The 23,216-nt window shown below is 43.8% G+C and overlaps 2 protein-coding genes across 2 annotated transcripts in view; one reads left to right on the top strand and one right to left on the bottom strand.

The window, feature by feature from the left end:
• UBR1 (ubiquitin protein ligase E3 component n-recognin 1) overlaps window positions 1-1,580 on the bottom strand; it is a 136,789-nt gene extending 135,209 nt beyond the window's left edge. The window contains exon 1 of the mRNA XM_088471259.1: window positions 1,241-1,580. Within this exon, the coding sequence (XP_088327385.1) occupies window positions 1,241-1,303 (63 nt within the window). The 5' untranslated portion in view covers window positions 1,304-1,580. The remainder of the gene's footprint in view (window positions 1-1,240) is intronic.
• Window positions 1,581-1,878: 298 nt separating this feature from the next.
• Window positions 1,879-23,216, top strand: part of TMEM62 (transmembrane protein 62) — a 36,657-nt gene continuing 15,319 nt past the window's right edge. Inside the window, exons 1-8 of the mRNA XM_088471258.1 lie at window positions 1,879-2,148; window positions 6,211-6,322; window positions 10,887-11,024; window positions 14,131-14,176; window positions 14,309-14,450; window positions 15,053-15,177; window positions 15,966-16,088; window positions 18,698-18,853. Of these exons, the coding sequence (XP_088327384.1) occupies window positions 1,939-2,148; window positions 6,211-6,322; window positions 10,887-11,024; window positions 14,131-14,176; window positions 14,309-14,450; window positions 15,053-15,177; window positions 15,966-16,088; window positions 18,698-18,853 (1,052 nt within the window). The 5' untranslated portion in view covers window positions 1,879-1,938. The remainder of the gene's footprint in view (window positions 2,149-6,210; window positions 6,323-10,886; window positions 11,025-14,130; window positions 14,177-14,308; window positions 14,451-15,052; window positions 15,178-15,965; window positions 16,089-18,697; window positions 18,854-23,216) is intronic.

The following is a 23,216-nucleotide window of genomic DNA, read 5'->3' as shown; positions in this document are numbered from 1 at the left end:
TCCTCTTATCTTTTCCCTATCACCAGTTATTCTGTCTTGGTTCAACCCTTTTCTTAAAAATATCTGAATTGTAAAGATCATTACTTGCTAGGATTGCTAATATAATTGTGTCTTCCTAATCTTGAAATGGCTACAAATAAATATTTTGATCTCAATAGTTAGGATGCCACTTTTTATCTTGAATTTATAGCCTTAGCTGCTCCATCACCCATCACAGACGTCTCTTCTCCCCCGACATTTCACTCCTGTCACCCAGCACAGACGTCTCTTCTCCCCCGACAGTTCCCTCCTGTCACCCAGCACAGACGTCTCTTCTCCCCCGACAGTTCCCTCCTGTCACCCAGCACAGACGTCTCTTCTCCCCCGACAGCTCCCTCCTGTCACCCAGCACAGACGTCTCTTCTCCCCCGACAGCTCCCTCCTGTCACCCAGCACAGACGTCTCTTCTCCCCCGACAGCTCCCTCCTGTCACCCAGCACAGACGTCTCTTCTCCCCCGACAGTTCCCTCCTGTCACCCAGCACAGACGTCTCTTCTCCCCCGACAGCTCCCTCCTGTCACCCAGCACAGACGTCTCTTCTACCCCGACAGTTCCCTCCTGTCACCCAGCACAGACGTCTCTTCTACCCCGACAGCTCCCTCCTGTCACCCAGCACAGACGTCTCTTCTACCCCGACAGTTCCCTCCTGTCACCCAGCACAGACGTCTCTTCTACCCCGACAGCTCCCTCCTGTCACCCAGCACAGACGTCTCTTCTACCCCGACAGTTCCCTCCTGTCACCCAGCACAGACGTCTCTTCTACCCCGACAGCTCCCTCCTGTCACCCAGCACAGACGTCTCTTCTACCCCGACAGCTCCCTCCTGTCACCCAGCACAGACGTCTCTTCTACCCCGACAGTTCCCTCCTGTCACCCAGCACAGACGTCTCTTCTCCCCCGACAGATCCCTCCTGTCACCCAACACAGACGTCTCTTCTCCCCCGACACTTCCCTCCTGTCACCCAGCACAGACGTCTCTTCCAGTGTGTGTGTGGGTGTGTATATATATATATATATATATATATATATATATATATATAAAACACACACACTCTCTCTCTCCCAGCAGTTCTGTAGGTGACAAGGTTTAGCAGCTGCTAGAGTGGTAACATGCTGCAGGCAATGGTGTATAGGGTCAGTCCTGGCAGCTGTTATAATGGTAACATGCTGCCAGCATTAGCGTATATAGGGTCAGTCCTCACCAGGGTGGGTAAGTGTCCGCTGCTCAGCTGTCTCTGCTCTCTGACTCCTTCATCCTCATCCATCTTCAGGAGACCCCCGACCACTGCTGTAAAAACACAACACACGACGGGCGACCCTGGAGCCAGGACACCATCACAGGGGTGTGGTTTACGACGTCGGGCGCGCCTTACGGCAGTGTGGCAGAGAGAGAGTAATGATTGCTCCTGCTGCAGCCAGGGTATTTTTAGCACAGGGGAACGCAGCAGTGGGGAAAAGAAGCAGTGCCTCTCTCAATAAGTATGTCACTAATGTATAGAGTAATGCAGGCTTAAGTAAGCTATTATTTTGTGCCGGAGGCATACAGGACGTTTGAACTTATATAATGTACAATAATGAGAAGCTCACATTTTATTTATCAGCCAATCTATAACAGCGGTGAGAAAATGTGCAGTAAACAAATGAAAACCTCCGCACTTTTCATGACCTGCGGTCCTCCCATTTCAGGGGTCACTAGCCAACACCTAGGAGGCTGTGTCCGACGAGGGTTTGTCTATCCCAGTGATATGTCTATTGTTTACGCTCAATTGCGTCACATCCGGTACGTTCACTATAGGGGATGTGAACACAACCTTGACAGGGCAGAAGTGATGGAGGCGGAAGTGATTAAGTTGACAGGATGCCCGCAGTAGGGCGGGGCCGGGTACAGTGCTGCTGCTGAATGGGTTGTATAGTAATCAGTTCCCCGAGTTGCTCGGTCAGGAGGATGCTGAAGGTAGTGGGTGGCTTGTTACTAGTGCTGCTCATATCGGTGATGCTGGGCAGATACAGCAGCTCAGGACGCAGGGCTCAGCGCTCTGCCCGGTACCTTAGTGACCACGCCAGCCCGCTGCCTGGGAGGGAGCTCAGCAATATCTTCTGGGCTGTACAGGTGAGACACCTCCTGGGGGATCTGACAGCTGGGGTAGTGCAGGGGATGAGGTAAATTAGTGAGTGTGTTTCATCCACACAGCATAGCTAATAACAGGTGCATTAAATCAATCATGCAGTCTATAAACTTGGGGTGGGCTATAAGCGCCCCCCAGCTGTTGTAAAACTACACTTCCCAGCATGCCCTGTCTCAGTTTTGCCATTTGCCCATGCTAAAACTGTTGCAAGGCATGCTGGGATTTGTAATTCAACTGCTGGAGGGCCGCTAATTGCCCACCCCATCATACATAAGCAGTAGAGCGGCTAGTAATACTTAATAGCTCAGTGAGGTTTAACATGGCACTATCGTAGTATGCCACATTTTTCTTCAAGTCACTCAATTTGTCGCCGTTCTATAGGGATGGACATCAGGAATCGATGTTTGGCAACTATTGATGTGTTGTCTTTGGACTCTGGAGTAGCGCAAACGTGTCCTCTGGAATGACAAATCACGCTACACCATTTGACTGTCTGATGGGTCATGGGTGACTAGTTTTGGCATGTGCCAGTAGAGGGCTTCCTGCTCAAATACATGTGGGCAACTGTAATGGTTTGGTGGAGGAGGAATAATGGTCTGGGGCTGTTTTCATGATTTGACCTGAGCCCCCTTAGTGATGGAAGTCTAAAGCCGCATATCCACTAGATGATATTTTGAATGATGTCGTTCACTATATCGTCCAGTGGACATGCCGTCAACGACCAGCGATTCGCGCTCCCGCTAATCGTTGACGACGTCGCTCAACGCCCGAACCTGCTGTCCAACCTGTCGATATCATCAGGTTGTGCAGGTTCAGGGATGAGGGAGGGTGCAGGCACTGAGCGATATCGTTAACGACGTTGAGCACACCACTCCCGGGGACACACTGAACGATATCGATCATGGAGTGAATCGTTTAGTGGATACCTGCCCTTAATGCTACAGCATACAGTGACATTCTAGAGAATTGTTTATTTCAAAAAACTACAAAGCAGGTTCCATCAAAAAATGGTTTGGTGTCAAAGAGCTTCACTGGTCTGTACAGAGAGCCCTGCGCTCATCCCAGGCCAGGCCTCATTGCAGAATATCAGCGTCCAGCTTCACAAAGAGCCTAATTCAGAGCCACACGCAATGTTGATGTTCACGTCATTGAGCGATTATTTGCAACTGCGCGTACGTGAAAAATTCAGAAAACCCCTACAATGCATATGTTACACTGAGTGTGCGTAGAACGGTTCTGCTGCGTTCAAATCAGACGGGATCAGAAAGGTTGTGTAAGAGTAATGGGCGGTGACTGGGAGGTAGCTACGAGTGTACGCAAAAATGGTCTGTTTAGTGCGCGTATTATGGGAGTGTCACGGGTTTGTCAGTGGAAGAGTCTGCATTCCCAGACGCACAGCCACAGGCACAGGAGGTTGTGGTCAGACGGAGACACTACACCTGTCATAGGGCTGGTGCAAGTTTCAATGGTGAGACTGATGGTGGCGTATAAGGAATCACCAATCTGTATTACTGGTGCACAGGCGCTAAAAGTGGACGTCTCAGTCGCAGACGGGCGGCCGCCAATAGACATTGCTGCGTGTGACTCAGAATCCGCCCCAAATGCTCTTTTGGCTGGATAAATGTGACTTACCATGGCCATTGTCCCAAATCTAGTGGAAGAGTAGAGTCTGTCATAGCGGCATAGGGGAAACCATTCCACCCTAATTCCCAAGATTTTGGATGAGAGGTTCACAACAAGCACATAATAGTGTGATGTTTGTGTGTCCATATACTGTTGGTCATGTCTTGTACTGTATATTCGGTAGAATGTCATTTACGTTCATTGTGGTATTGATTCCTAATAGTCGCTATTTAGCGCTGCAAGTCGCTTATTAAAGAATTGCTTTCCAGTCCAGTCGTGTAGTTCCAAAGCACAAAAAGTTATTTATGTAATGAAAAAGTAACACGGTGAAAGAATTAACAATTAGAGTAAAAAGCAATCATTAATAGTACAAGCCGATACATACGCATGCGCACTGGTTCCAGTATACAGTCATCAATCCAGAAGTCTGTGATCATCAAAGAGGATGTCTGTACACTGGGGTTGGGTCACTGCTTATATACCTTACAGAGTTCTACATTAACAAAGGAACTAGTTGACAGGTTTCCATTGGTTCTTGCTTCTGGATTGTCTGGTCATTGGTTGATTCATACGGTGTCATCAGGGGCATGTCTCAGTTATCCAAGGTCTCTTTGTGTAGTTTCCCGCTGAACAACTGGTTAATACTGGCTACAACACTGCATACTGATAATAACATTCTATGCAATAACTCCCTATCATCCATAACTAGCTGACGCAAGATGCGACTCCTTTGCCGATAGGAACGGGAGTCTGCAAATAAACAGGGATTTAGTATGATACCAAAGATGACATGTCCACTATGCTCTAAACCTTAGATCTAATTTAAGTACATATTACATCATAATTTTTAGTCAATAATACCCTTAATAACACTGGTTATTAACTATAATGTGTGGGAACCATCTTGCACATATGCATCCGTATGTGTGCGTTTGTGTGTTGAATTAGCAACTATATACAAATGAGCGTCCATGTGAGTATGTGCGTACGCATATGAGCGTCCGTGTATAGAAGTATATATTCATTTATATGTGTGTGCGTTATGTGCATCAGTGAATGTGTGTTGTGAATATGCAGTTTAGCGCATCTGATTGCGTGACGCAAAGTAGTGTAATGGTTTACTCCACATCAGACCATAGACGACCAGATCATCAGGTAATAGTGTGCGATCATATTCAATTATTTGACTTCAACAGTGGCTGCAATCACTGATTTTGGACTTTGATTGCAGGAATGTTCTGTCTTGGACAAGGTCTATTGAGTTGTTGGCCACTGTTATGTGCATTTTCCTGGTTGCTGTGTGCAGTGCATAGTACCTATTCTTATTATATGTGTTGTATGAACTAATATTTATAGAGTGTTTTGCACACAGGATACTTTGGCCCCCAATACACTAAAATGACCCTGCCTATTTTGGAAATGCTCTGACCACCTCCTGGTGTCAGAGTAGTTGGTCCCATTCCTAGCTTCAGCATTCTGTGTATCTGGCCCGTGTTACCAGTCTACTGTCTGTCCCCCTGATTATGTGCCCATGCCCCTGAACCTTGCCTGCACTCTTGTCTGTGAACCTGTGACCCTGACCTTTTTACTTGTCTGACTACATTCTTGTTTTCTTATTTGATACTTCCATATCCCACTCGCAATTCCCAGCTAGCCTTGTTATGGAGCAAATAGAGGGCTCCGACCTGCAGGCATTGGCAGCCAAGCCCATACTGCTTTGCGGTGGTACTTGGGGAAGAACTGGAGCCTTGTTAGAACAATGCCTTGACCGTGCTAGTGCTAACCCTATCTAGTGACGGAATCCTCCCATACACGACGTGTGATCGGAACAAACCCATTAATGTGATGACAATTTTATACTCTAACAACACATATAAACTAAAGGAGATGTGCTTCTATGTAACTATGATTGCCGCTAAGCAATAGCTACTGATGAGGGTTATAAGCATATGAATTATGCTTTTAACTAGCTCTGGGTTTTTTTTATTGAGGTTATTATGAGGTGGTTCTCAATTTACTAATTTAGATGTTACATCAGTAAATTTAAAATAAAAGTTTTTTTTTTTTTTTTTTTTCTATGTATTGCAATCCCCCTATATCCAATAGATGATCCATGAGCTGGAATTTAACCACCCTCATCCATCTATTTTACTCCCTCCTTATTGGGTGTTCTTTCCTCAAACTAATAGTTTTAAAACGGCAACGTGAATCGACGTTAAACCAGTATAATTTAGCGTTGATTCACGTTGAAGCTATCAGTCAAAGCCGCTGATGATCGGTGTCATTGCAGAGCGTCCAATAATCTACTCCAAAGCATCATCAAATTCTATTGGAGTCCACCAATTTGTTAGTTATTTCAGTCAGATTATTTGTATGATATCTAATTGACTTCACAATGCTATGACTACTTTCCATGGTTACAGGTGACTGACATTCATGTCAGTAAATTTCTGGATCCTATCAGGGTGTCCGAGTTTGAAAACTTCTGCAGTGAAAGCCTTTCTGTGATTGCACCAGCGCTTGTTCTTGTAACAGGTAAGAAAGCATCTCTTTGTAAAACAACACTTGATTCTGAATTTTCAGTACTATAAACTGAGACTTGTATGAATTTGTCACAAAGAATGTTTTATTACCGGTTCTCCTTAATACTCAATGGCATTCCCTACAGTGGGTTAGCCCCCTTTTAAGTTATGTACACACAGAAAGATTAAAAAGCTCCTGAATGGTATATAAAAGAGCTCCTCCTCTTCCCCCGTATCTTTTCCTGTAGCCAGCAGGTAGGTCAGGTAGCAGTTTCTTTTTTTTCTGTAGTGCAGGGTCTCGACTTCCTTTCAGTCCTTGGTAAGTCAAGACCAGTCTCTACACCTAGGGAATACCAATTTGCTACAATTCCAGGCACAGGCAGTGTAATGGTTAGCATTACTGCCTCAAAGCACCGAGGTCATAGGTTCGATTCCCACTACGGCCCTAACTGTAAGGAGTTTTTCATATTTTCCCTGTGATTGTGTGGGGTTCCTCCGGGTGCTCCAGTTTACTCCCACACTCCACAAAGTATACTGGTAGGTTAATTGGCTCCCAACAAAATTAACCATATTGTGTAAGTATGTGCGTGTACATGTGGTAGGGAATATACATTGTAAGCTCCACTGGGGCAGGGACTGATGTGTATTGCCAAATATTCTCTGTAAAGGGCTGCAGTATATGTGTGCACTATATTAATAACTGGTAATAATAATAATGAGGATTTCCAGAAACTCAGGAAATTTCTTTCTCCATAGGAACACCCTCACTCGAGTAAGTGCTGCAATTATCCAAAGAGGTATCGCATTCCTGTGTGAAGCCTCTGTAACACTATTGCTACTTCAGGAAGATCTGTGGCTTTCGATAGTAGCCACGTGGTTGCGTCATTGGTCAGCAGACGCCTTTTGGTATATTTACTAACCAGCAATGCTGCTTGATCATAAGTGGCTTTGACTGATAGATTTAAAGATGCAATAGAAATAAATGCTATATTGGAGGCTTTGAAAACATTCTGGTTAGTAAATCTACCCCCCAGACACAGGTTGGTTTGTCTCCTATATGGGGGACTCATCTCTTTGGAGAGAAATTAAACTCCATGTTATTGAAATCATCTTTCCAGAAAAATGAACTAACTGCTACAGGAGCGAGGTGTAAGTATTTATCATCTCTTTTTATGTCGGCAGTTTTAAGAGGCAAGAAATTATAAGCCTGGGAGACTGTACAGCAGGTAGAATAGTCTTTTTAACTCAAGCCATTTCGAGCCCTAAAGATTAAAGAAGAAAGGCAAAATGACACCAGTAGGAGGCAGAATTTCACAATATGCAGACACAATAACAAATTTAAGGGCTGCCATGGTTGGCGGGATTACCGGTTAGTGCAATCTGCTGTTCTTTCATTCATGTGATATAGAGGCATTGCAGTGTAGCTTTGGCACTTTTGAATTTGCTTTCAAATGTTTAAGCTTCTCCCCCTTCATGCTCCCATAGACTTTGGTGAATAGTAGTATTTTCAAAGTACTTCCCTAAACCTTTTACCTCCCACCACCACCACCCCTTGGGCGCTTGTTTCCTTCTCATCCTGTAAGGGGAGCGATGACTATCTTTAAGTCTTGGCCAGCTCCTGGTGCCAAAGCCTGCATAGGAGGAGCGGATGCAGGGACCCTGGTGACCTGGATGGGAGGGAGTTGCGGTAAGTTGGATGCTGTCGACTTCAAGTGCCAAATCATATTGCTTTGTGCCCAGTCTGGAGCGGATGCCTTATGCAAGGCATGTGAATCGGAGGCCCAATGACTGAGCTTGTCTGTGTGGGGCCTCCACTTAAAATGCAATGCAAGTCTGGGTAAGATCCTTGGACTAGACTATTGCAGAACTTACACAGCTCATTGCACTTCCATAGGAGCCAAGCAGGGTTCCTCCATTTCATCCAGTGGAGTCACGGGAGGTGGCTTTTCCTCTCTAGGAGTTCTTGACCAGGGTACTAATAAGCCCCTCCAATGCAGTACTTGATAAGTTGGCTTGGCGCCTTCATCATTTGGTATTGGATAACTGAGCGTGTGGGTGGAGGACTCTTCAGTGCAGCTGCATGGTCTTTGGACTCCAGAGGAGTCTATGCTTTAAATAAATGTTCTGGAAAATAGAGCGGGTTTCTACTGTACACAGAGGGCGCTAGAAAGATTCAGTCAGTCAATGCCACTGCTACCTCAATCATCAGGGGCGCACCAAGAGTTCCCTGGCCATGAGGGAAATCCGCAATGGACCAAGCAGAATTTTTAAGTTGCCTGGCTAAGGTGCACAAACATTGGAAGCATAGCAGAAGGCCCTTCATGGTGTCTGCCTCCAAGATCTGTTGAGTCGTGTCCTCTTCCATCTCCAAAATTTAGCTTTAATGGTGTGTCTGTGAAAGCCTTGATCCGTAGGAAAAAAAAGACCACAGGGATTGGAAGACCTGGAAGGGGATTCCTACCTATTCTCTTTGGTTGGTCTAGTTGTTCTTGCATGAGCGTGTAAATGGGGGTTTCAGCCCTCTCAGTTTATTTTTCTTTCTTTTTTTCAGTTTTTATTTGTTTTAGAGGTGCAGACCTTCTTACAGGGAATGATGCCTGTCCCTCTTCCATATATTCCCCTCCCAATTGCTCCTTGGAATTTTATTCTGCTGCTGGCAGTATTACAAGAACCTACCCTTTGCTTTTGGATCCGGTGGAGTTGGGGTTTCTTACTGAGAAGAACACTTATTTTTGTTAGTCATGTCCACATTTAAGAGCTTTTCAGAGCTAGGGGCTCTGTGCTGTAGCTCTCCTTTTCTCATCTTTCATGAAGAAAATAATCAAAATGTTGTATATGTTGTCCTGGCGCTAGTCAAAATAAACATTACTGTGGGGTATTTTACAATATAAACATTTATTAAATGACACACAGACTGGAACACAGAAGCAGCGCGATCCAGCAGTTACCAGCATGGAGGACTGTGGTGGCTCACCAAGCTGAGACCAAAGCTGGAGTCTTCTGTTTAAACAGATTTTGCACAAGGTACCTTATGCACGCACACACTGATAAGCAAAGTAAAGAGACAGCACTATGCAACATGACTCTATATAAGTGAAGTGTCTATATATCAATTTTATGTATTTTTAAAATGTATGAATAATAAGCTCTTTTGCACCTTTTAAGGAAGGGAGAAGCAGTCGGAAAGCCGATGGACGGAATCCCGACCGCCGGCTTCCCGACTGTCTAATCCCAGCCAGGGTTAAATGACAGTCGTCGAAATCCTGACGCCTTTCATTTTACCTACGCTGGGAGCCCGACGCCTGGCATCCCGATCAAAGGTAAGCCTGGTGCGGACAGCCACCGTGGGGGTGGGGGGGGGGGCGGCAAAGAGTTAGGTTAGGGGCTCCCGGGGGGACATGGGGTTAGGCTAAATAAAGGAGCAGGTTTCTAACATTCTCAATTAGGTTTCATGAAGAAAAGGCTGCTCTTTGAACTACACTTTATTTTCAGCCCAAAGTGATGTCCAAATCCCATCTAAATGAGAATGCTATGATATGGTTGTAGACCGGGGTAAATCTACAGAAGAGTGTTCTCTTCATTCTTTGGGCTTTAAAGACTTTTTGAGTGTGCTGGATGAATGTAGTTTTGGTCCTTGTTGATGTCTACAAGAGAGTTAGGCTGGCATCAAAATAGACCATTGTATGATGGGTTACTTTGGTAATTCTTCAGGCTTACCTTGGGGAAGGTGAGCTTGTTCCCAAACGGGTTAGCAACACGTTCTGCCAAATAAGTGAGTGCTTCCTTTTAGGGGGGAGGGGAGAGAGAATCACTTTATATGGGATCGCTTCTTAGGGACATATGCTGATCAGCTACAGTACACAAGTTCACTGAATTCTACAAATTCAAAATGTTTATGTACACATATGCCATTGGATGTAAAAGGTGGAACACAGCAACTTCTAAGCGTAGAGACAGCTTTAGGGTATTCCTCAGATGGATACAAAAAGAAAATAACATTTTTGTAATAGCACTGAAGTCTTTCCTCTGAGTTCATTAGAGGACACTGGATGCTCATTCTTTGTTATAGTTCTCTATGGTTTTGTTTTTTGTTGGAGAACCTTGTGTTCCCCTTCCCTATCTCTCGTCTCTGTCCCTGTTGTTTTGCTAGAAAGTAATTATATTTATCGTTTATAGAGCTTGAACTTTTGCGGCCACATCCAATAGTTTCCACTCTCCAGTGCAGTGCATCTATAGCCCACTGTTCCAGTGTCCCCCTATGGACTCTGAGAAAATGTTTTAACCCAAGTATACAAGTTGTATTTTATATGTAACCACACCAAATATTGTAAAGTGCTAGGGTTAATTTGACCTCAAATTAAAATAATTGTAAATAGTTTTAGAATGTATTTTATTTACTTACATAAATCCTGTGTACATGGATATTGTCATTTTATACCTGTGTGAAAGTTAAGTCATTGCCTCAAATTGCTAAACTTTGCTTATCATATTAAATATATATTCTTCTTCAGATCAGTAATTGTATGATTGTGGACATGTAATCAGGAATCTACTGCCCGTTTCAAATGTCTTTCCAGGTGATCTTACAGATGGCAAAACAAAGGACAAGTTGGGCTCGGACCAATTTGAAGACGAGTGGAAGATTTACCGGTCTGTGCTGAAGAAGTCGCGGATATTGGAGAAAACAAAGTGGATCGACATTCGTGGAAACCATGGTAAGAGACCAAAACCTGTTTATTATCTGGCCCTTCTGAGTCATTGCAATATGAATACTTACTATTAGAGGCTATAACATTCTTCTTCTAAATGAGTCACAGTTCAGGAATGAATAGATACACATTGTAAAAGTAACATATCTCAGTGTTGTTCTCCTTCACGGTTGAATGATAATGGACCTTTCAATTGCAAAGTTTTAGGATAGCTAAGCAACATCAACACCACCTAAAATAAATGAATAAAGCATGTTTTTTTGTACTCAATGGTTGAGTCCCTTCTTTTTTCATCATGTTACATCATGCTAAGCAGAAAATCTTATCCTGTACAGATGAGCTCTAAGAGGGAGAAGAATAGAATTTCCACAAAAGGACCATCAGTAAAAACCCATAGGATAAAGCTGTGATGTCATGGGCTGCTGTATAATTAATCTATTATACACTGAAGTGCCTAAAGTCATGGGATAGATTCCTAGTACTGTGTAGGACCCCCCCTCTAGCCCGGCGAAGTGCAGCAACTCGACGTGGCATCGATTCCACAAGTGGACAGAAGATCTCTGGAGAGATGTTGACCCATGCCATCTGGATAGCTTCCCATAGCTCCCTGATATTTGTAGGTGCAGGACCTTGGGTGCGAATGGACCTCTCCACCACATCCCTTAAATGATCGATTGGGTTCACGTCAGGCGAATGTGGTGGCCACACTATTCGTTGGATTTCTCCAGAATGCTCCATGAACCAATTCTGGACAACTTGGGGCAGATGACATGGTGCATTATCCTGCTGGAGTGAATGAAGTCCATGAAGGGCTGCAAGTGGTCATCAAGCAGTGCAACGTAGCGGCTCTTGGTCATTGACTTGTTCAGGCGGACCAGCGGACCCAACCCATACCATTATGGAATTACCACCAGCCCACACTGTGTCTTGTTGACTACGGGGATCCATGGCCTCATGGGATATGCACTAGACCCGAACCCTACCATCAGCCCAAAACAAACTGGAACCATGTTTCATTGGACCACACTACATGTTGCCAGACCTCCAATGTCTAATTAGCCATATCACGAGCCCAGGTGAGGCGCTATGTTTAGTGTTAGCAGGGTCTTCTGCCCCCATATCCCATGGAAGCTAAAGAATGCTGCACTAACTGCTGGATATGCATCTGGTACCTTCTGCGTTGAATGTGGATGAGATTTGAGCCAGTGTCACTTGTCTGTTATTATGGACAATTCTGGCCAGACACAGCTGGTCATGATCATTAAGCATCAGTGGTCGACCACTGTGGTAATGCTTTTCATGAGGTATTCCCGATACACACGTGACACGTAGATCAAGGAATGTTGAATGTCTGTACAACTTCGGAAAGGAATGTCCTATACGTTGAGCACCCACTATCATGCCCTGTTCGAACTACGATAATTCACATCGCCTAGCCATTGTTCAGCCTGAGTCACAAGATGTCAGATTACAACTGATGTAGGTCTGGGTATTTCCAAGACATCACAGTACAGGGACATCACCTACCATTACCAGTACATACTGCTATCCCAAGACTTTTGGCACTTCATCGTATAAACTCTCACGATGTCAGTCTAGCAGCTAGGGATGACCATTGATGGTTCTGCCATCAATGGCAGATTAGGCAGAAGTGTGCCATGCTCAGTCCCGTTCCTTTACCTGAGTGGCCCACCACCCACAGTGGGAATGCCCATTTATGGTTCCCTGAAACCATCAATGCAAAGCGCAGATGGCATAATCAATGGTAACCACTTTTGATGGACATCCCTACTAGCAGCTTCTCGGTAGTGAGCTTCAGGGATGCCCCGTCCCCGACCTTCCCTCAGAGCTCTCACCGGCTGCCTGACTCCCACATAGCCTCCCTTCCAAACTGTTCCCTGGGAAGAGCTGTAACTTACAGCAGAGGAGATATGTAAAGGCTGTATGTTCACATAATGCTCCCTATAGCCTTGATTGTCAACACTCAGTGCTCAGTGCTGCAAGCTTTCTGGTGGGGGGTAGTGGAAGGAGTGAGAGGGAGGGTCTCTCCCCACTATCTGCAGCATTTACCTTTTCAAAAGAACAGCTAAACATGAATCCTTGCTGGAGAGGCTAAAAAAAAAGTATGGTGTAAAATTATGCTTGAACTGCATCATTAACCTTATCCCTGCTACATATAGTCACATGATCTTGATGCATTCAGTTGGGATGAAGTCAGCATATCAACAATCACAATGTCTACATTCTAAATGTTGGGTGGCATAGTGGCGACATATGAGATGTTGACAGACAAAATGCTCACACTATAAATTTAGACGTTGGGGTTAATTGGGTGTCGACTTTGTGGCTGTTGATATTTGTAATGTGTCAGCATGTTGCAAGTCGCCATTGTGGTTGTATACATTCTGAACTTGTTGATATGTTGGACCTGTCAACATTATGTTGTCTAGATAATGGCTGTTGACATTGTGATTGTCGACAAAACATTCCGTACCCCACTAAGTGCCATGCAATACTTCATAGGCATATGTAGTATGAAGTGAGAAGCTAATGAAAATAATTATTATGTTTATAAAAGGTCGACATGAAAATGGTCGATACTTTTTTTTTTAATAATTTTTTTTTCTAACCCTAATCTTCACCCTAACCCTCCCTCCTGGTGCCTAACCGTCGGGATAGGTGCCTGACCCAAACCGTCCCTTCTAGTGCCTAACCCTAACAAAAACTGAAAAAAAAAAAGCATGAGTTGACCATATTAATATCGACCTTTTTTACCCTGTTGACCATTTGTGCCTGTTGACCTATTGCCTAACATTTGGTGTCTATCTAGATATTGTCTACCTTTTTACTGTAGATCTTTAGACTAAACTAATGAATATGAATCCTAATTTAACTAACATTTTCATATAGTTTTCCTATAACTTAAGGGCTCTGTTGTAACTATCAACTATATATATATATATATATATATATATATATATATATATATATATATATATATATATATATATATATATATATATATATATATTTATATTTATTATTTTTTTTTTTTTTTTTTTTAAATTGCGTCTTGGTTGTAACATTATTTTATTTGTTTTCTCTGGTGCAGATTCATTTAACATTGCAGACCTGAGCAACATCAATAACTACTACAGGTAGAGAACATACAATTGTAACTTTATCTTTGGGCATGTGATCTTTGACCTCATGGGAGCTACAGTTCTTTTGGCCTTACAAACAGTAAGTAACTTAGTAGTGAACTAAAATATATTGTATTCATGTTCTAGGAAGTATTCAGCATGGCAAAAAGAAGGTTCCTTCCACTTAGTTCACCGTACCCCATTTGGAAATTATTCATTTATTTGTGTCGATGCGACTCTCACCCCAGGACCCAAAAGACCCTATAACTTCTTTGGGATAATTAATAAGGTACAAGTTTTTCAACTAGTCTGTAAGGAGAATAAAATTGTTCATAACAAAAATAAATTCCTTAAATATACTGTAATGGGTAAGTCCGAGGAAAGCATCCCAGAATAGTTAGTAGATAGCATTGCCTCATTGTATATCGTTTTGTAAGACAGTTCATGCGATTAGATTATCTCTTCTTCCACAGCAGTTGTTTTTTGTTTTGTTTTTTTCTTTCATTAGACTACAATTTGTTTTTTCTCTTTGTGTGTTAAATTTCTCTAGTAACAATACAGGTAACTTCCACAAGCATTTAAAGCTGCATTAGCACCTGGGGCAGAACATTTAATCTTGACACTTTAAAATAAGTAAGAGAGCAACATGGTGGGGAAGAGGGGTGTGAGAGTAGGGGGACCAATCAGAATGAAACAGTTTTTCAGCTAAGGCGCTCGTTATGAGCGATGGAGCCCTTTGAAAAAATAGTTGCAAGAACAGCCCCTGATTTTCCAGGGAGGAGAAAGACACGGTTGGTAGTGCAGCTTTAAGCAAAGCTTTTCATGTTTTCATACCCACATACCTCCATGATTTCTTCACTTGTAATTAATCATGTTATTGTCTTATCCTAGAATCAAATGCAGAAGTTGTCCATACTGGCCACTGAGAGTCTCCACAGCAACCAATCTGTGTGGTTTGGTCACTACCCCACTTCAACTATTGTGTCTTCTTCCCCCGGCATCCGGGCAGCAATGAGGTCAGTCCCTTCACACTCCATACTGAGGCCTATTAGTTCAAACCTACAGTAATGTTAGTCTGCAAAATGCTTGTGGACAGAGAGTCTGTTGTAGTTTAAAAACACACAATAATAATTTCCATTAATTTCCTTATCTAAAATGTATTTTTAGTTTAACTTTATACTTAAACTTAGTATCTCTGAATGAGGTAGGTCTTTCATGTGAAGCAATTAGAATTCCAAACTCATTCCTCAAAGCACCCTAACAGTCCAGGTTTTAAGGATATCCATGCTTGAGCACAGGTGACTTAATTCGTACATTTATTCAATTCGATTTACCCATGTGTGCTCAAGCATGAATATCCTTAAATCCAGGACTTTTAGTTAGGGAGCCTTGACAGGGACGTATCTATAATGCTGTGCACACCCTGCACCCATATTTTGTAATACTTACCTCTCTGGAGTCCCACGTCGACTGTCGTGGCCCTGCACAAAACACCTGAAAAATGGCAGCATTTGGTGTTTTGCGCATGCACAGTGGGGCGCCATTTTCCGATGACATGCGCAATAGACTAGTGCCCAGAGTCTACCGCCGTGATCCTTCCAATGCTGACGGCCGGGGAGAGTGGAGTTGGCCCTGGAAAGGTCACCTCCTCTCTTAATACACCCTGAATCTTGAGGATCGAGTTTGGGAAGCACTGAGTTAGATACTAGGAAACTAAGGAAAAATGTATTTCTCCAAGTAAGCTACACATTTCATAGCTGTGTATTCATTGGTCATTCAGACTTACCATGGTTCTTATTCCTAGTTCAGCTGTAGCGTACATGTGTGGTCACCTGCATACTTTGGGAGGGCTAGCCCCAATCCTGCACAGCCAACACCACCAAGGGACCCTGGAGCTGGAGCTGGGAGACTGGATGAAGAACAGGAGGTAATCGTTAATCGAGACCAGCATGCTTGTGTACACCATTGACACTGCTTACAGCAAAAATCTCCAGTGCTGTCTTGAACACAATATTAAAAGATAATGCTAAATCTAATAGGGTTCAGAGATAGTCAGTCTGCAAATAGAGAACAAACGGTGACTCACTCATGAATAAGTGTGCTATGTATAAGTATAAATGTTCCTCCAGTCCATATGGTTCTAAGTTCATGCTATGCCACATTACCCTCTCGTAGATTGAGTAATACTTCATGGGGTCACAAGTACACGTTTTGTCACTTCGTGCCTTAGTTGAGTTCTGCCGTTAGGACTCACATGTTACTTCAGGTTACTCTCTCTCCTTATCTAAATTGAGCATGAACTTCCTGGTTCACGTTTGTTCACAACACTCTATCCATGTTAGATTCCGCACTGACTTCCTGGCTCTCATGCAGTGTCTCGGCACTCTCCAGGGCTGGATTCAGAACTGTCTTTGTGGCTCTTGTCTCCATGTTAGATTCCGCACAGACTTCCTGGCTCTCATGCGCTGTCTCAGCACTCTCCAGGGCTGGATTCAGTACTGGCATTGTGGATCTTGTCTCCATGTTAGCTTCCATGCTGACTTACTGGCTTTTTTGGTTTGTCATGCTATTCTAGTCATCTTTTGTCTGCTGCCTAATGGCACTAACCTGTTCAGTCATGATGCCCTCTCCATTCCTGAATTTGTGCAGTGACTTATTGGTTAACCTGTTATGTTCTGGTAGTTCTATACCATATAGTTGCTATTGAATACAGCCTTGCAACTTTATGTACTCTCGTAATGTTCTCTAACTATTTCTGATGCACACTCCGTTGCCTCTATAACATGAGATCCAACTGTCAAGTGCGTTATTTCACGGTATTCTCTATGTATGTGGAGCACTGACTTCCACGTTAATGGTACATCGTGTATGTATGTATGTGCATCCTGAAACTGTACCCTTGCTACGAATTAGGGAGTTCATCCTGATTGTCTTTTCCCAGGACATTTTCCATGCTCTTTGTGAGAGACAAGTGAGCGAGTCGTGTGCTTCGGGGAGGTCGCCAGTTCCGGTTGGTGTTTCTTCATCCTTTTTGTTCTGGCTAGGTTCTGGAAGCCTTATCAATGGATACAATCTATCCATCCCTGGGTGGTCTTCTGCCTTCCGCATGCTCTGTTTGTTTATTTTTGTTTGTTTTTTTTCGTCCTGGTCCATTCAGTTACTGGTGGAAACGCTGGAGGCACGTGATATTCATCTTCATCCATGCACTGTGTATACTTATACGGTGTCCTTTTCGACAACTGCTCTAAGAGGGTCTTCTACAGGAGGAAAATATTCTTGCCTCAGTTTCACAGGCTATTTTGCTCTATTGTCTTCCAGTATCTGACCTCCTCCTTTGCATGCTGTCAGTCAGGAAAATGGTGTCTTGTTTCATTTAGATGCAGACCACACTTCTACTCCCAGTTGAGATTCTGGAAGTAAGTCAAATTATTCTTTGTGTACCTCTTGGTTATCACCTATTTCTGGTCTCCGGTTGAAGAAGTGGTGCTAGATTCTCTGCTATGAGCTCACTTCTCAGGGATGGTCACCATTGTGTCACAAGTCTATGGCCATGTTTTTCCTTTTCTTATTTAGTGGCATTCAGAGCCCTTTGGTATAGCCACAGTAATATGCTTCATCTGGTTCGGAGCGGAGTTGTCCTGGGTTTTATCCCAAAGTGGTCGACTGTAATGCTGACATATGAGCCTGTATGCCATTTGTTCCACAGGGTGCTCTATCTGCATACCAACCTTCACCTGTCTGGTGGACAGGTATGGACCACATGCAGTACTGTGCAAGACCAAGGCTCAGCTGGCATTCCTTGGGAATTTCATCACCATTCTGATGACTCTTGTATTGTGGTGACTCTTTTAGGTCAACATTAGTATTAATGAGCTGCCTTGTGTTCTGGGCCTTTGTTTCATAACATTGTTTATCACGTTCTATCTTTCCCAGGCTCCATTTTCCTGGCCCTGGGGCCGTATCTCACTTTGTGTAGTACTGGCTCTATATCTAATTGCAGCTTGCATGGGGTGAGGTTCTTCGTCCTGCTTCTTCCGTTAGATGTGGTTCTCAACCTCAAGCCTGAGTTTTTCCCAACAGGTCATGTGTTGAGGATTTCTGTCTGTGGAAGCAGGTTGAGAACCACTGACCTAGAAAGCTCAACATTCTCTTTTTAATATTGGTGCTGGAGTATTCTGCTGTTTTATATATTCTGTCTGGAGCATATTGGGAATCTCCTTTTCTCCCAGGCTGCGGTCAAGGACCACCACGAATTACTTGGTTCCATGCTCTGTTAGAGGGGGCCATTTGTAAACGGTGACCATTTGCTCACAGATTATAGTGAGATTCAAGTGGGATTTCCTGGCGCTGCCTGTAACAATAGGGGTTCCTAGCACCTAAACATTTAATATTGGAAAAAACAAATAGTCTATTGATGATTGCTCTGTCTGTATATTAGATCTTTGGTACACATCATCATTAGATATGTAAATATTTAATCCTTGAGTTGCTCCTGCACTAATTACAGTGTTATTCCTTTCCTTCCATTCCCTGTAGATATCGCATCTTTGCCTTTGATCATGATCTATTCAGCTTTATAGACCTGCAGTATGATGAGTGGCCGGCCATTCTCATTACTAACCCAAAATCTGCCCTCTACACAAATCCCGCTGTGGAGCCTTTAAAACGGATCATGTACTCCACACACATGAGGTATTTTGTCTTTCATGTTATGAATAAAATAGTCTACACATTGTAGCCAAAGAACTTCGCTAACTATGCTGCTCGCTATAGATGGGCATCTGAACAATGTGTGGAGAATTAGTAGACCCTACTGGTCCCTGCAAATGTAGCGGTAAGCAGGGTTGAAGTAAGTGTAGCTATTTAATTTGGTTGTGTAAGGGAAGCTTGTGTGTGTGTCTGTATATATAGATATGAATATTTACTTTAAAAAAAATATATATATATTTTGTTTTAAATTTGGTAATTTCTTTTTTAAATCCAATTAAAAAAAAAAAAATAAAATAAAATTACATAAAACCAGACAAGCAAAACATGTTAAACAATAAGCCCTGTAGAGCAAAACCAAATCGATGACCAACCATTTTAATATAAACTTTAAGTGAATAAAAGAATCCTACAACACTCATTCGCCACTATTAAATATAAAATCATCTTGGGTATATTTGTATGCGTTGCACTTGTATCCTACCAAGATGACTGCGATTTATTGCTTATTTGCAAATATATTTACAGTGTATGCATGTAGATCCTACCAGACTTATGTGTTTAGGAGGTTGATTTTAATGTCCTTTTGAAAATATATGCCTTTTATGTGACTTATGCTAACTCTGCTGTTGGTTAAAAAAAATTTTTTATCGTTTTGCCTTACCCCCAACTACCTGGTGTATAGTACTCTCTAACTACCTGTTAGAGAGTACTATTTTTATCTGTGAAGGGGGTCACATTGCATTGTTAAACACTACACTTGTTGTAGGTTACCTGCAAATATTTCCCATGTCTCAAGACAAAAGGTAAACAGGAGACTGTTGTGCCTGTGCTGGTTTCATGTAAAATCTGGGCAGTAGGCCTCTCAGGATTTCATACAGGATGGACTGTGTGTTGATTGTTATACACCACAACAGTCCACCTCGCCAGCACCTGTTCAGGTGTGACCTTGAATGTCCTCCTGTTCTCAGGTTGTGACGCAGTTATTGGACCGCTTATTAGCCCCCACACTGCCTCCCACTTTGGATTTCCCACAGTGATTACAGTCTGCTATGCATCCTCTTCCCATACATCCTTCCTGGATGGAGGGTTATGTCCACTCAAATAATACAAAAATTATTTTCTATTCATGGTGCGCAACACCTGCAGCCTACCCACCACACAGGGAAAAGAGTGTCACCACACTCTTGCTAACATATGAAACCTGAAGAATCTTGAGTGTGGGATGGTGCTGGATATAACAAACTTATATATGAATAGTGAAAAAGGAAAAAAATATGATTGATACTCAATCCTTTATACAGTTTTTGATGATGATTCGTTCACGTATTTGTGAAGCAATAGTCGTAGTCAGTTTGAACTTCCTGCTATTCTCCTCAGAGCGTATGCAAAAAAACCCCCCACACAAATACAAAAAGTTCTTAGTGGAAAAATTCTATCATAAAAATCTTTTTTATGCTGGCAATAGAACCTGGGGATTTCATGGTTCCCTGGACATACAGGATGCCTATCTGCATGTGCCTATTGCACTATTCCACCAGGGGTTTCTGAGTTTTGCTGTTCGTCAGCAACATTATCATGGCCCTTTGGTCTGTCCACAGCCCCTCCGGTGTTTACCAAGATAATGGTAGTCATGACTGCTCTTCTCAGACGACAAGGAGTCAGGATACCGCCATACTTGGACAACCTCCTGATATTGGCGCAGTCTCCGGAGATTTTGCAACGTCATCTCCAGCTGACTATTGTCTGTCTACAGGAGCACGGCTAATCAATTGGAAAAAGTATTCTTTCTCCAACATAACAGATGGTACATCTGGAGGCGCTACTGGATTCCCTGGTACAAAATATCTTTCTACAGGGGGACAAGATTTCTGTGCTACAATTGTGGGTGCGTAAATTGATCCGCAATCGAAGAGTGTCAGTTCACTCAGCAATGAAGGTCCTGGGGTCCATGGTATCCACCTTCGACATGGTGGCATATGCCCAGTTCCATTCCAGGCCCCTGCAACGATGGATTCTGTCTCGGGGGGACGTTCAGTATCATCTGATAAGGTCTCAAACAATCCTCATCTCGCCAGAGGTTCGGCTCTCCCTCTCATGGTGGCTGCAGACAGCCCATCTGAACAAGGGTCCCCCTTTATGGATCCCAAATTTGGGTTCTCCTCCCCATGGACGCAGGGCTTCAAGGATGGGGCACGGTGATAGGTCATCACACCTTTCAGGGAAGGTGGACAGCTCAGAAAAGTCACCTGCCCATAAACATTTTGGAGCTTCGGTCAATGCACGAGGCGCTCAACCTGGCACAGGGCCTCCTTCAGGGCAGGCCTGTCTAGATTCTGTCGACAACGCGACCACAGTGGCCTACAACAACCATCAGGGAGGCATACGAAGTCCAGCAGCCATGTGGGAAGTGGTGAACATTTTGGTTTGGGCAGAAAGCCATCTTCCAGCAATCTCTGCAATATTCATTCCAGGAGTCCTCAACTGGGAAGCGGACTTCCTAAGTAGTCAGGACATACACGCCAGAGAATGGGCTCTCCACCCGGACGTCTTTCAGCTCCTGGTGGATAAGTGGGGACTACCGGACCCCTCAGCCGCCTTCGTGGACGCTCTGGCAGTGACGTGGGACTTCAGGTTGGCATACCTGTTTCCTCCAATCTCCCTCCTACCAAGAAAATTCAAGCGAGAAGGCGGCAGGGTGATAATAATAGCTCCGGCATGGCCCAGGCAACATTGGTTCGCCGATCTGACATGTTTATGTCTATAGACAATCCACTTCTTCTACGGCTGGATTTGTTAGTGCAGGGTCCCTGCTTACATCCGGACCTACCTCATCTGGCTTTGACTGCATGGCTCTTCCGTCTTAAAAGCAAAAGGTTTTTCTACTTCTGTGATTCAGACGATGCTCTGGACAAGAAAGCCTTCCTCTGCCTGCATCTATTACAAAATTTGGCATTCTTTTTTTTCAATGGTGTTCCCACAGAAAGTATGAACCTAAAGTTTTCAGGGTCTTCCAAGTTCTTGCTTTTCTTCAGGCTGTACTAGACCTCAGTCTCCGCCTGGCTACCTTGAGCGTTCAGGTTTCAGCTTTGTCAGTTTGGTTCCAGCGCAGAATCGCTCCCCTGCCTGTTATTAGAACATTTTTGCAGAGTGTTCTCCACCTTCAACCACCGTTTGTCCCTCCGGTGGCACCATGGGATTTATCCTTGGTTCTCAGGGTGCTGCAGGCTCCTCCCTTTGAGCCCTTGGACACAGTGGATCTCAAATGGTTGACAGCAAAGACACCTTTTTTTCTCCTCACTATCTCCTCAGCTCGCAGAGTTTCTGATTTGGCAGCACTTTAGTGTTGCTCTCCATTTTTGATTTTTCACAAGAATAGAGCTGTCCTCCGTACTTGGGCGGGTTATCTTCCGAAGGTGGTATCCCGTTTTCATATGAATAGTTCTGGCCTTTCAGTCTTCAGGCCTTTCTGTAGGTGAAGCTTCCTTGGATGTGATTCGAGCCCTTCGTATCTACATGGATCGTACCAACTCCATCAGGAAATCAGATGCGCTTTTTGTGTTTTTATATGGTTTTCACAAGCGAGGCTGGCCAACTAACAAGCAGACTCTCTGGCTCGGTGGCTGCGTATGACTATATCGCAGGTTTATACAGCGGCTCTGAGCTCCCTGTTCCTAACAGTGACAGCACATTCGACTCGGTCTGTGGGACCATCGTGGGGGTTTAGACATGGTGCCTCTGTGGAACCGTTGTGCAAGGTGGCCACTTGGTCTTCTGTCCACACTTTCATCAAATTTTATGCATTTGATACCTTTGCCTCCCAGGATGCTTCCTTTGGGCGGCGGATTCTCTTCTATGCTCAGGAGCGTCCCCATCCTTAAGGGAACTGCTTTAAGACATCCCCAAGGTAGTTCCTGAGGACCCTATGGGACCTGAAGAAGAAAATAAGAGTTATGGTAGACTTACCTTTTTGTTAACTTTTTTTTTTCTTCAGGTCCACAGGGCACCCACCCTGACGCACCTGGCCTCAGTTGGGACCTGTTCCTTCTTGTTACTGATTTCTTCATCTTTATGAGAGTGTTTCTTGTGTAAGTTGTACTTCCTTCTCCACTATCCTTATGCTGCCATTGGGCTTGTTTACAAACTGAATGCCTGTGGCTGGGGGCAGGGTATATGTGGAGGAGGACCAGGGCATTCTGGTAGCTGAAGCTTTGACTGTTTAGTGCCTGGATCACTCCAACCACATACCCGCAAGGTAGTTCCTGTGAACCCTATGGACCTCGAAGAAAAAGAGTTAACAAAGGTAAGTCTACCATAACTCTCTTATTTTTATTTTCGAGTGGTGGTC

This window comes from Taudactylus pleione, unplaced genomic scaffold (genome assembly GCF_031769625.1).
Source record: "Taudactylus pleione unplaced genomic scaffold, aTauple2 ptg000113l, whole genome shotgun sequence".
In the NCBI taxonomy this organism is placed as follows: domain Eukaryota; kingdom Metazoa; phylum Chordata; class Amphibia; order Anura; family Myobatrachidae; genus Taudactylus; species Taudactylus pleione.
The sequence above is the reverse complement of the archived record's forward strand: the minus strand, read 5'-3'. Positions and strand labels throughout refer to the sequence as shown.